This window comes from Castanea sativa, chromosome 4 (assembly GCF_040712315.1).
Source record: "Castanea sativa cultivar Marrone di Chiusa Pesio chromosome 4, ASM4071231v1".
Classification (NCBI taxonomy): Eukaryota; Viridiplantae; Streptophyta; class Magnoliopsida; order Fagales; family Fagaceae; genus Castanea; species Castanea sativa.
In genome coordinates, this window is record NC_134016.1 from 13265665 (window position 1) to 13279456 (window position 13792).

Genomic DNA, 13792 nt, shown 5'->3' on the forward strand with positions numbered 1-13792 from the left:
CCGAGCTCTTGCAATTGGTAATCACTTCGGAATTAGTTCCTTAGCTTTGAGCAGCTTCCACAACAAAGCCAAGGGTGTGGTTTTTGCTCCTTCAAAAATCAACAATCAATTAATTGAATTAAGTCAACCAGAAACTCACCAAATGATTTTTTTTTTCTCTTTCTTTCTCAAATGTAATGAACAATAAAAGAGTATTAAACTTTCTCTAATCCAACACAACTCAAATTGAAAAGAAAAAATTATGGTTTTCAAAACTTACCCAAACTCATATTGGTCGGAGCCACCAAGTAGACCTTAGTCCAATGGAGCGGAGAGGAGCCACCACGAAATCTCTCCTTCTCCCTATCGCTCTCTCACCCCTCTCTCGATCTCTCTTTCTCTCTCGGTCTCTCCCTCTCCTAATCTCTAGATCTCCCTCTTTCCACCTCTCGGTTTCTCTATTCCCCCTCTTTCTTTCTCCCTCAGTACTTCAAATATCTCAGGTCACAACTGCATATCGGTGGGATTTTTTTTTCAACATAACACTAAAACTTAAACAATTTCGTTAATTAGCACGTTATCAAAACTATTTAGTAATCTAACAACTCGAGAGTAAGAGACTCAATTTCGGAGTCATAAATCAAATATAATTAACTCAATTTTCCTATCGTGGCAGCAGCTGAGGTGGACATTTTTTCCATGTAGACATAGAACTCGAGTTCTTTGGACTTGATTTTGTTTAAATGGAAAACGAGCCTTATGAACTCAATTTCAGTTCCTGGTGGACAGCCCTCCACATGTTTAATGTGGGTCCCAGCTCCCCTAGTTCTCTCCGTCTCTCTCACTCACTCACTCACTACAACACAACACACTTCCCTCTCAATCTTCAAACTTCAAAGACTCTTTTTTCCCACGTCGTCTCTCTCCATCGCTTTCTCCCACTTCAAACACATTCCCACTTTGTCTCTTTCCATTGCTTTCTCCCTCTTCAAACACTTTGTAAACACTCATACACTCTCAAACCCTCTCAGACACTCTCATACAACACTATTCTTGGCTACTAATCTTCCCTCTCACTCTACACTCTCGTCTCTATATTTTAGGTGGCTCTGCCGGTGGGTATTTAGGTCCTAGTTCTTAGTGGCTCCACATCTATCACAAGCAATGACTCTCTCTCTCTCTCTTTCTCTCTCTCCCCGTAGTATTTGATTGATTTAGGGTTTTGATTGTGATTTGGTTTGTATCTGTCTATTTTTTGTATCTGTGGGATAGGATTTCATGTTTGATTTGATTTGTATCTATCTATTTTTGTATCTGTGGAATAGGGTTTCATTTGTGATTTTATTTAGGGTGTCAAAATTACTAAAGTGGTGATTGGTGAGCAATGGTTTATTTAGCTAACTTATTTTTAGCTTTATTTGCCTTTGATAAGTTGTTAAAACTCTACTTATTTTTATAAGTACAATTATACTTTTATCCATCTTATTAAGATGCCCTTTGAATGGTATTGCTTTTCTATTGGTATTAAGTATATGTGTGTTTGTGTGTGTTTATAAATGATAAGAAATTGTCAGTGTCGCAGTCAGTGAATTAAAGTGGTTAGGGGGGGGGGGGAGGATGGGGTCATAATGGAGTTCAAATCTTCTGTCTCACTTTTCTTACTCCACTCTATACTCCACCAATAAAAACTTGCCACGTGTTCACTTAATTAATTAAATACTACTATTAATTAATAACGGTAGCATTTAATAAGTCAATAATGATAATATTTAATTAATTATATGAACATGTGGCAAATTTTTATTGGTGGAGTATAGAGTGGAGCAGGAAAAGTGGGACAGAAGATTTGGACTCGTCATAATGAGATGATGTTTGTGTTTGTTAATGCTGGCTCTCAATTTTGTAAAATATGATTTTGGAGTTTGCCCTTTTTATGTTGCTATTAGCCTTGATTTATTTGTTCATATATCCTCTCTATGAATTATATTGATTAATATGAATTAATTGACATTTTTTTTATTAGTTAGTACTTAATAAAGAAAAAAAATTTGCATAAAGAAACCATTAATAAATAAATGCGTAAATGCACTTTTAGTCCCTACATTTTGACTTTTTTTCATTTTAGTCCCTACATTTTATTTTTACAACTTTTAGTCCCTAAACCAATTAACACGGGACATTGAAGTCCTTGAAGCACCATTCTGTCACCAAACTAACGGGGAAACTACGGATCAATAAAATAAAAATAAAATTTCTAACCTTCTTATTTTTAAAAAATAAAAATAAAAGAATTAAATTAATTTTGTTTCTCTTTTTTGGGGAAGAACATGAAGAATCTAGAACATATGTTCTTCCCCTTTAATCATGTTCTTCATTTTCTTCCCAGCAAACCTTGCCCAAAAATTTAAAAAATCAATTTTTTTTCTCTTTTCTTGTATTTCCTTAGCAACGAAACCCATAAAATCAGTCAGATTTACAAACACAAAAACATGCCCACAAACATTTACAAACACAACGAAACCCATAAAACAAAACCCACAAAGACATTTACAAACACAACGAAACCCATAAAACGAAACCCACAAAGACATTTACAAACACAACAAAACCCATAAAACGGCTGCGTACAACAACAACAATCGCTGGTTGGTAGGTTTGCTGGGTTGAGAAGAAAGAGATCATAGATCTGAGTTTGCTTACCCAAACGAAAATCTCTAAAGATCTCTTTCTCAAACCAAAACTCCCTCTCTCTTTCATCATTCTAAAGCTCTAAAGTCTCTCTCTCAGATCGTGGATTTACAAATATCTCTAAAGCTCTCTCTCGAATCAATGGTTGCAAAGTGGTGGTTGGTCCGGTGGTTGGCGGGGGTGGATCGTTGGATGGGTTTGACATTGGTGTGGGTTGCAGTGGCTTGATGGACTGATCGGTGACAGTGGTGGTGACTGGTGGTCTGATCTGTTCATGTGGGTTTTAGATTGCAGGAGTAGTTGGTTAGTTGGTCAGATCGGTGATCATTGGTTGGGTTTGTTGTTGGTTTGGGCTTCGGATTGTAAGGTATTTTGTGGGAGTGGTTTCGTTGATGTGGTAGTGGATGATTTGATTCGATGGTGGTGCTTTGCTGGTTTATGGGTTTCTATTCTTTTGCTTGGGTTTGATCTTCATGTTCTTTGATTCGGTGGTGGTGATTTGGGGTTTTTTTTTTTCTAGTGGGTTTTCTTTCGTGTTTGTTTGCCAAAAAAATTTATGGGTTTGAAGGCTAAGGTTTGTTTTACTAGGGATATGGGTTTGGTTAGGATCTAGGTTTAGGGTTTGTTTTTTGCTGGAGATTGATTATAAGGAAGAACACTAGGGAAGAACACAAAGAACATGAACATGTTCTTTTGAAAAAAAATAATAATAAGAAGAAAGTACAAGAAAGGAAAAGAAAATGATAAGAAAATAATGATTAATTTGGTAAGAATATGAATCATATACAGGGAAGAACATAAAGAACATGAATATGTTAATCTGAAAAAAAAAATTTGGAATAAAAAAAATTCATTTTAATTAAAAGAAAGTAAAATTTTTGTTTGAAAGAGAATAATTTTTTTGTTTATTTATTTATTTATTTAAAATTGAGTAATTAATTATTTTTTTAATTTTGGCATTTAAAAAATGTCAAATCATTTTTTTAATAATATTTTAATACCCACGTTAGCTTTTCCTGTTAGTTGACTGACAGAATAGTACTTCAAGGACTTAAATGTCCCTCGTTAATTGGTTTAGGGACTAAAAGTGGTAAAAATAAAATATATAGACTAAAATGAAAAAAGTCAAAATGTAGGGACTTAAAGTGCATTTATGCTATAAATAAATAGGTGATACCATACTTTAATCTTCGTGCAGTATGGCTACTGCTGTTGTTCAAGAGGTTGATGAGTTGGGTCCTGTTCCCATGGATCATTTGGTGTTAAGGTTGTTAGAAGAACATTGATCATACACTATTGGGAAGGTGAGGTAAAATTAAAATCGACCACCTGCTGAATTTCTATATTATCTTATTTTCCTTTTACATTTCTCATTTTTATGTTGATTTTTTTTTCATCTCTAAAATTCTAAATTTGTCAATGGTATTATTAGCTTTGAATGCATAGTCATGAGCATGCCATAGTGCTATTTCTAAAAGGTTGTATGCACTCATAGTTTTTTAACTCAATGTCTTACGTGTATTATAGGCCAGATTGTATTTCAAATGCAAAATCATAAGGCCAGTTTTTATCTCAATTTCTTGCGTGTATTATAGGCCAGCTATTCCTCGCAATGTTGAAGATTGATGACTTATATGCTTTTGGTGGGATGGTTAGGGTCCAATTTGCCAGTGATGAGAAGGGGTTTTTAGAATTAAGAAATTTCAACAAGTTTTAATTTTTCATTTGTATCATAGGTTCAATCATGTTTAAAAACTTTATTTCATAATTGTGTTTTACCCCTTCAATTTGTTTATGTTTGGTGTTTTTAAGATAACCAAATTGAATTGTGAGCACAAGAGATAATGAAATTTTGATGTATGTATTCATTGTAAACATGGTGGGTAACGGGTTGGATTGCTATTCTGGCAATGTTAACACAATAGCATGCACAACACAAGTAGCAGGATAAATGGCTAAAAACAAATATATCAAGTGCATTGCATCCTTTTATTTTCTCCCTTTGTTGCTATTTTTTTTTCTTTGGGATGATATTTTAATTTCAGCGATAATCGCTTTATTTTTGCTTTTTAGGAACAATAGCTAAAATCATATATGCAAAGGTTATAGTGCAGAGCATCTCATCACCGTGATTCTATCATGTGCAGGATTTGAGGGTACAACAATGTCGTGGTCGTAATAACAAGTTTTGAAAATGACACCCGATGGTGGATGATCGTGTCCTTGACATTATTAAGAGAGTTTGATTTGAGGGGCCACATAGAACCCCATCTAGAGAGATCGATCATAATTTGATAATGGCATTTGTTGAGCGATGGCAACCTGAAACCCACACCTTCCACCAGCTACATGGTGAGACGACGACCACGTTACAGGATGCAGAGGTTCTTTTGGGGATTTTGATCGATGGTGAACCAATTGTTGCAAGAACTGACTTGGTGCGGGCTATTGAATGTGAGAATATGCTTGGAATTGTTACTGATGGTGTGGTGCTTCAAGGAAAAAGGATCTAGATTAAATAGCTACTTTAAAAAGTTGATGAAGCGTCACCCAATGGTGCAATGGAGGTTGCTATGCATCAACATGCACGGTGTTATATTCTAGCACTCCTAGAGGACACAATTTTCGCAGACAAATCTGGTGATAGAGTGCCTACGATATGGTTGCAGATGTTGGGGGACCTTTGCAATCCACCTCAATACAGTTGGGGGAACACTTGCCTTGCATGGTTGTACAAAGAGTTATGCAGGGCATGCCAAAGAGATGCCGGTCAAATTGGTGGGACCTTGATACTGGTTCAGTATTGGATATAGGTCAGATTCTATTTTTTGAGCCCGAGGATGGACCTCGCATCAGATGCTGCATATGGCCCACCATTAGCATCTTCTCCATTTTCCATTAAGTTAGTCTCTTCCTCAATTATATTGTATTATCATTGCATAATTGGTAGATATTAACTCCCTATTTCTTTATTGTAGGTGGTTGTGGGTCGTGAGCACAAAGAATAGCCCTGTTGAAATCTATTTGGTCCACTACTATCAGCTTCTAAATTCTATGCATCCCAACCAGGTACCCAAATTGTGTTTCTTGTAATGTTTATGAATAGTGTATACTGTTATAACTATAAAATATTTCATAGTCGAAAATAATGGAACATTGCATAATGTGCTGCCTTTTTTTTTTTTTGGCTACTGCAGGTGGTGTGGCAACCATATGAAGGAGAATTAGGCCACCTGCTTGTGTTTAGTTTCACAGGAAGGGAAATGTGGATCGTGAGAGTACTGCTTGTATGTTTCTGACAAGTAGAGAAGCATACATCGAATCGTGTTGCTCGTCAGTTTGGGATGGTACAAGAAATTGCCTTGGATGTTGATACTAACGACGTCCTTCATGCTATAGACCTGAGGAAGAAGACCAAAGTTGTTTGGAGGGTGAACCATGCTCACCATATACAAGTATGGAATAGTGGAGCACAATTACTATGTCATGGAGCATGACTAGAGGGTGATTTACCGCCTGATCATCCATACTTCCAGTGGTACGATTGGGTCACTTAGAAATTCGTCGACCACACTAGCGCATTGTATTATGGTAATCACTTCGACCTTTCCTTTCAAATTTATTTGCGTATTACCATTTTTGTGTTAGATGTAGTAATTGTATTTATTTACTTGCAGGTTGCAAGTCCTAAGCAGTTGTTGACACGTTGCGTAGTAGGCAATCCTGATTACAGATGAGCTTAAGGCAGTGGATCACCTTCAACTACAACTGCCCATCTTCCTATGCAAAATACCAACTAGGCAAATCCAGAAGCACCAGAAGATATTGGATGACCAAGCACAAGCTCAACTCATGCCAGCCATAGCCATGGTTAGCGTGCTGCACCCGATCAAGTTGTCATTAGGTCAGATCCCCCTCCACCCCCACATGCATCTCCTGCCCTAGAGATCCCTCCACCCACTGCTCATGCATCTTCTCACCCCGAGATCCCTCTACCCACCTCATGTACAATTTTTGACTGCGCTCATCTTTCACTTACTCCTCCATCCTTTGATCTCGACATTGATTTCAATGAGACCCCTCCTATCATGCACACTGAGTCCCCCTTGTACAGCATTGGTCATATAGACCATGTACCACCCAACAGCTGTATAGGCCCTACTTCAGCCATAAACCCACCACTCCATGTCATTCATGCCCACTCCTAGATTGCATACAGATCCCATGAGTACGGACCTCACTCACATATCATCTGCTACACCATCCTCCCCTGCAATTGTAGGATCTTTAGTTGTTGGGAGTGAAGCTAAATAGCCAGATGTGCATGTCGAGAATGAGTAGGTAGTTGGGTTACACTCACTCCCACATATATAATTAGATAAGTATTATTTTAGATAATTGTATCTCTTGTTTATGTTCTTAATCTTGTTTTTCTTGACTTATGCACAAGACGGGAAGGTCCAACAACTTAAGCCTGTCTTTATTCGAGGCAGCAAAGTCAGGTATGTAAATCATATGTTGTTTGATTAGAATATCTAAATTATATGTTGCTAAAAGCCTTTCGAATGTGTTACTTGCAAACTGACTACAATTCTTTGAAAATGTTGTGAAAATTTAACAGGTTTATGGTCATACTAGACATGTTGATGAATGTGTCAATGTTTAAGCGTCAGGATGCCAGGATCACGGTATCTTTTGGTTTTTATGTGATTAGGTTCTCCTATGTTGTACATTGCTTGAAATTTTTCTGATCTATGCTTTCTAAATTTCCTATAGAGTAAGGGTGCAACACTTGGAGTTGGCAGGGGTAGAGCAGTTGCAATGCTGGCTAAGGTAAAATTCATTTATATTTGGTGTGTTCATGCTAGTAGTAGTCTCTCTAGCCAATAACTTCTTTAAAATGATGGTATCAAATGAAACTCTGATTTAGCAGCTATATGTATGAACTTAAATGAAACAGGATGGTTTAGTGATTTATATTTGCATGAACTGTCACGCTTGATAATAATAATAAAAAATCCCCTTTTAAATGCAAAATGCTATGTGAGAGAGATGAAGAAAATAGGGGGAAAAAGGCACCTCTAGGACCCACATTAAACACATGGAGGGCTGTTCACCATGTATAAAAATCGAATTCGTAAGAGTCAATTTTCATTAAACAAAATCGAGTCTAAAGGGCTCGAGTTCAATATGTATGCATGTGGACGAAATTTAGGAAAGAAGGCACCGCTGGGACCCACATTAAACACGTGGAAGGGTGTTCACCTAGCATAGAAATCGAGTTTGTTAGCCTCAGTTTTCATTTAAACAAAATCGAGTTCAATATAACAAAACTCGAGCCTTAAGGAATCGATTTGCATGCCTACGTGGATGAGATTTCCACCTCAGTTGCTACCATGACGTAGGAATTGAGTTCATTATACTCGATTTTGCATAGCAAAATCGAGCTGTTTACCCTCGAGTTGTTAAATTGCTAAATAGTTTGAAAAATGTGCTAACTAACGATATTGTTTGAGTTTTAGTGTTATTTTGAAAAAAGACCCATATCGATGGGGGTAAGGATGGGAATGATTTTTTATGACCAATAGGCTAGGGGAACAACGTTGTTCCATTGAGCCCTTTAGTTTTTTTTTTTTTTTTTCTTTTTTAATAATGTTTATTAGTTTTTTGAAATTAAGAAAAAAAAAAATCTAAAATGGCGTTGTTTTGGTAAGTAGACAGCAAAACTTAATAGAAGACTAATGGAGGACTAAATTGACTATACTTGAAACTTAGAAAACTAAAATGACAAAACTCAAACTTAGAGGATTGAAATGACAAAAGGTGAAACTTAAAGGATCAGTTTTGTATTTTTGCCAAAAAAAAAAATCTCACATCAAATTATCTATTTTATAGTAAATTTCATTAAAATATCAAAAAAATTTTATTTTTTTAATTGTTACTTTTTCTTCACATACAACACCATCATCCACTCTCATCATTTATCCTCGAGATACGAAAAAATAATAAACAACTAAATACAAAATAAATAGTGCCAATGTTTTTTTACACAATTACTGTAGCAAACTTGTAAATTTACATAATTGTATACAGACTCTTTTTAAGAAGTACATAGACTAATGTAGGTCATATTTAGGCAAAACTGAGTAAAATTTACACATTTTTCTATTATATATAGCTTGATGTGAATGCTCTAAAGGTTGTGTTTTATTTATTTGTAAAACATTTTTAGACAGTAAAATATTCTCTATCAAATTTTTTTTTCCCAGTATTTGATTGCACATTGAAAAAATTTCAAAAAAACATTTTCAGGTAGGTGGCTTATATACAGAAAAAAAAAAAAAAAAAAAAACATAACTATCAAAACACAAAAATCACAATTCAATATTTATCATGGTATAATCTCACAAAATAACATATTTAATGAAAAATGCCCGCAAAAAACAAAGCCCTTCTCATGGATTTACATAAAGTTCTCATATTAAAGTCTCTCTCTTCTAGTCTTTCTCATAGAAGACAATACTCTTCCAAGAGAATGAAATACTATTCATACTTCACTAATAATTAAAGAATATTATTATGGGGAAAATAATCCAAGTACATGATAAGTGGATAAGTTGAGCATTCACTTTAAAGATGTGAAAAATGCTAAAAACTCATTTTTATCATCTCAATCCGCAAAATATGCACCACAACAAAGCTGCAATTCTCTCACTGGTGGTGGTGGTGGTCTTGGTGGATTGTTTGGAGGTAGCTTGTGATTATGATGGTGGTTGTTTTGACTGGTGGTGTTGGTTTATTTTAATGGGTTTTGTGTTGGGTTGTTGATGACAGTGGTTGTTGTGGTGGTGGTTTTGTTTTGGGTTTTTTTGCCGTGGGTTGTGGCTGCCACAATGGTGGTGGTGGTGGCAGCTGGTAGTGGTTGTTTTGGGTTTTTTGCGGTGGGTTGTGGCTACCACGGTGGTGCTGGTGGTGGTTCTAGTTTGTGGGTTTTTGGTGGTTTCGGTTTGTGTTTTTTTTTTTTTTTCCTTTAGTGATGGTGGCTGGTTGTAGGCGTTGGTGGCAGTGGATGTGGATTCTGATCGGATTTATGGTAGTAATGTAGTGGTAGTTGAGTGAGTTATGTAGCTAGTGGATTGTGGTGGATGGTGGGGTTTTTTTTTTTTAGGTGGTGGTGGCTGGCAGTGGCTAGTGGTGGGTGTGGCCGTGGTTTGCTGGGTTGAGGGATGAGAAGAAAGATGAGATGTGAGTGGATTGCTTCAAGAGGAGAGAGAGACATAAAAAATAATATTTAAATGAAATGGTAAAAAAAATAAAAATTTTGATATTGAGTGCATTGTAAAATAAAATGTTAAATGTTATGAAGTGATTTTTTGAGTTACTAAATGCTAAAATTTTTAAAACCTGTGACGAGGATACTCTAAAGATTTACTAACTTCTTCTACACACGGCTAAATATATCATCTCTCCTCTTAATCACACTCAACTGTTCCCCTAAAATCTGAAGTCATCATGGCATGCTACATTTCACCATTTTACCCGTGTTATTATTTACTGTTGGGCTAGACCATTTTATTGGTACATTATGGTTGGAGTCAATAAGCTATACAAGACAAGTCACCATTCTCCTATCTCCGAATTTTTACACTGTTGAATGTGTGTTAATTTATTATTACTATATTGCTAGGTGCAAGTCACTTTAGTGTTATCTTAGTATTTGATGTGTCTTGCTTTTCTTTTCTTTTTATGAACAATGTGTCTTGCTTTTCTAATACTTCATTATTGAATATTGAATATTGATATTCACTATTGGATACACATTATTTTGCTTTATGTCATTGTTGGACATATATTATTTTGGTCTGTCTCATTACTAGACATTCATTATTCTCTTTTAGCTTCCCACGGACACTTTTTATTCTATTCACATCTTCCTACTAGACTTATAAAATTCTTCTCTTTACTTCACCACGTAACATATGCAACTTTATTTATTCTTCTCTAATATTGGAAATATATCATCTAATTATCTTATCACTTGATGTAGATCATTGTGTTTCAAGTTTCAAGTATCACTTAATCAATGCTATTATGCCAAATACATTATACTTTATTCATTGCTAAATAAATGACGAAGCTCCAACATTATTTTGTTTCTTAGACTTTTGAGGTTTATTTATTTTAAATGCCTAAGATAGTTATTGGTTTTCTTCAGGCCATTGTTAAGTTTAGGGATCGACTCCCAAAAACAAACATGGGTCTAGTAAGGCCACCCTCCAGTGGATGATACTAGGCTATGCACAAAAAACAATCTCAACAATTTGTTACACATGCTAAACTTTAAGATTTAAAATGTAAATCTCTTTCCTTTTTTTTCTACTAAATATTGCAAAATTTGAATTTATCGCTTCAATTTTATAATTATTGTTATTTATCATAAACTTAAGATGCCAATTGGTTTTGGATTTGTTTACCATTTTGAAATTATTGTTATATTTGATATAAGAGGGAGTTTTTTCAAGCTACACATTGACTTAACAAAAGTTGCACCATTTTGAAAGGGTAAATTCTCATAAAATATATGAATGAGCAAAACACTATTTACTGCATCATTGGGTTTAGTGTTTTTTTTTTTTTTTTTGTAGAAGAGTTAAGAGATATTATTGCTAAGAGTCTTATAACTTAATTGGGATCTCCTAACGTTTTCAATGGAGATGTTTATAATTCCAAACTTCAAATCTCTCTCTCCTAACTATTGAATTATAAAAAATAAAAAGTTCAAAGAGTGATTTTGACTTAAATTCCCCAACTTTGAATAATAAAAAATAAAAAGGTGAAAGAGTAATTTTGACTTAAATTCCCCATAGTACCAACCCAATGCTTAAGGTTAAGGCCCCACTTCCTTGATAAAGTTCTAAAAATTTATGATCATTTTTTTTAATGAAAAATAGTTGCGTAGAATTTTTCCCACCTATAACAAAACCTCCAAAATACTAGACCAATAAAAACACTAAACTATTTGAAAAAAAAAAAGTTATAAATGTACCATATTATCATTAATGATTAATTAACCACTAACAATCAAATGATGAAAACATGAACAAATAACAAATTTGTTACTTATATTATTAGTTAAATAAATTATACTAACTTCCCTAGTTTTTTCTTTTCTTTTTTTCAGGACAAATTACAACTTACTCATTTATGGATTGACTGAAATTTAAGTTACTTACTGTGGTTTAAAAATTTGACACTACCCACTTGAGGTTTACATATTTTTAACTCAATTTTTAACAAATATGAGTTATAAAAATCTAACTGAACTAACTTCAGGTGAGTAAAGTATCAAATTTTAAATCACAAGTAGATAACTTAAATTTCAACCAAACCACAGATGAAAAAATTGTAATTTGTCCTTTTTTTTATTTAGCTCTGAGATGAAATTCTACTCTAGCCTAATCTAAGTATATGTGTATAAAATTCCCTCTTGGAGATTTAAACCTTCGCCATTGCCCCAACACCCCCACAAACATTTATCTTGATCCCTTCAAGAGCATTTTTGCAATTGCCTTTGTTAAGCCCCATTTGGATCTGCAACATTTTTTTTTCTTTCTCCAGCTTGGCATCTCTTGTATTGCTCATGAACATGAACAGTACAAATAGACCAACGAACCGTGCTAAACAGTAGTAAACAAAAACTGATTTTTTTTTTTCAATTTTTAACAAAATAAACAGTATCCAAATGCACACTTAATTAACATTGTTCAAGATGAATCAGGTACTGCATCTGATTTTTGCGCTACCAATGAACCCCTGGAGTATAACACACCTACATAATTAAGTTACATGCGGCATGCTAAGAGTGGACTTCTGTACAAGGACTTTTGTACAGCTTTAGTTACATGAGCTACCAATGAACCCACTTTCGTACAACTTTTAGTCACTTAAATCATTTTCAGTTTTAGATGACTATGAACCATGAAAGAAATGCATTCCTCCGGAAAATCCAATTCTTTAAAAAATAAAAAATCGAAAACAAATAAATAGACGTTACAAGATGATGACAGATTTCCTCTCATGAATCCACATTGTATAAAGAATAAAGTGAACTGTTTTACAATCAGCAGCAAGCTACCCTCAGAAGCCCTGTGCAATCAACTCAAAACTCCAAAACCCAAATAAACCAATATTTGAACCAATATCGTAGGACTCTATATACCTAACAAGAGGGGGAAAATTTTTGGTGGTCGTACTCATACCACCCCACTTAACGCCCATCCGGAAGAAATGGAAAGAAATATTACAGACGTGTATGCACGAAACCCCTACTGCTCTCAAGCCAAGAGAGCAGATCCTAGGGTTTCTAAACAAATAAATCCTGGAAGAGGAATTTTCAACTCAAAGAAATGGTGACCAACAAGAGACAAAGGAGGAAAGGACAAGAAGGCTGGTCAAGACAGGCATATTTCTGCCATAGAATTGCCTGACTCACCAGACAGACTACAACTCGAACCCGGGATTGAACAATGGACTAGTTCCGGATTGCACGAATCCCGCACTGTCTATATCAATGGGAACTTGGACACGCAAAGCTCCAAGAACTTTAAACTTCAATGGGGCTCACCGACCTCTATGATCATTGAACCAACCAAATGCTCCCAGAGAGTGGCAAACAACCCTTTGTCTCTAAACCATTACCGCTTGAATGTAATAAGCAAAGCAAAATTTTAGCCCCAGCAAGACATCAAAATCTTAAGAAGCAACAGTAGCTGCTGCCTTCTCCATTCTTTCCTTTTCAATCTCCACTCTCCTCTGTTCAGCATGCTGAGCAACACCATTGGCAAGGGCCTGATAGTGAAAGTCAAGTGCTTGCGTAAGGTTCTGGAACCTCAATGGATCCGATGCTTGCAAGGCTGGATTTGAAATGAGACAAACAGAAGGGGGGGGCCACAGATCAGACAATAGCATCAACACTAAGAGTTCAGTTTAAATGGGAGTAAAGGGTTACAGTTTCCACTTGCCTTTGATTGAATCCACAAAGAAAATGAAAGGGTCCACTTCATCAATGGGTGATTGCAATTCTTCATCATCACTGTAGTCATCATCTGAGTCATCATCATCCTCA

At 35.3% G+C, this 13792-nt stretch overlaps 1 protein-coding gene across 1 annotated transcript; it reads left to right on the top strand.

The window, feature by feature from the left end:
* The first annotated feature begins 6748 nt into the window (after window positions 1–6748).
* Window positions 6749–11257, top strand: LOC142630285 (small nuclear ribonucleoprotein SmD3b-like). Its single transcript, XM_075804268.1, has 4 exons — window positions 6749–7169; window positions 7289–7355; window positions 7444–7500; window positions 10883–11257. The coding sequence occupies exons 1-4, from the start codon at window positions 7081–7083 to the stop codon at window positions 10952–10954; spliced, it is 285 nt and encodes a 94-aa protein (XP_075660383.1). The 5' UTR covers window positions 6749–7080; the 3' UTR covers window positions 10955–11257.
* Window positions 11258–13792: the final 2535 nt, after the last annotated feature.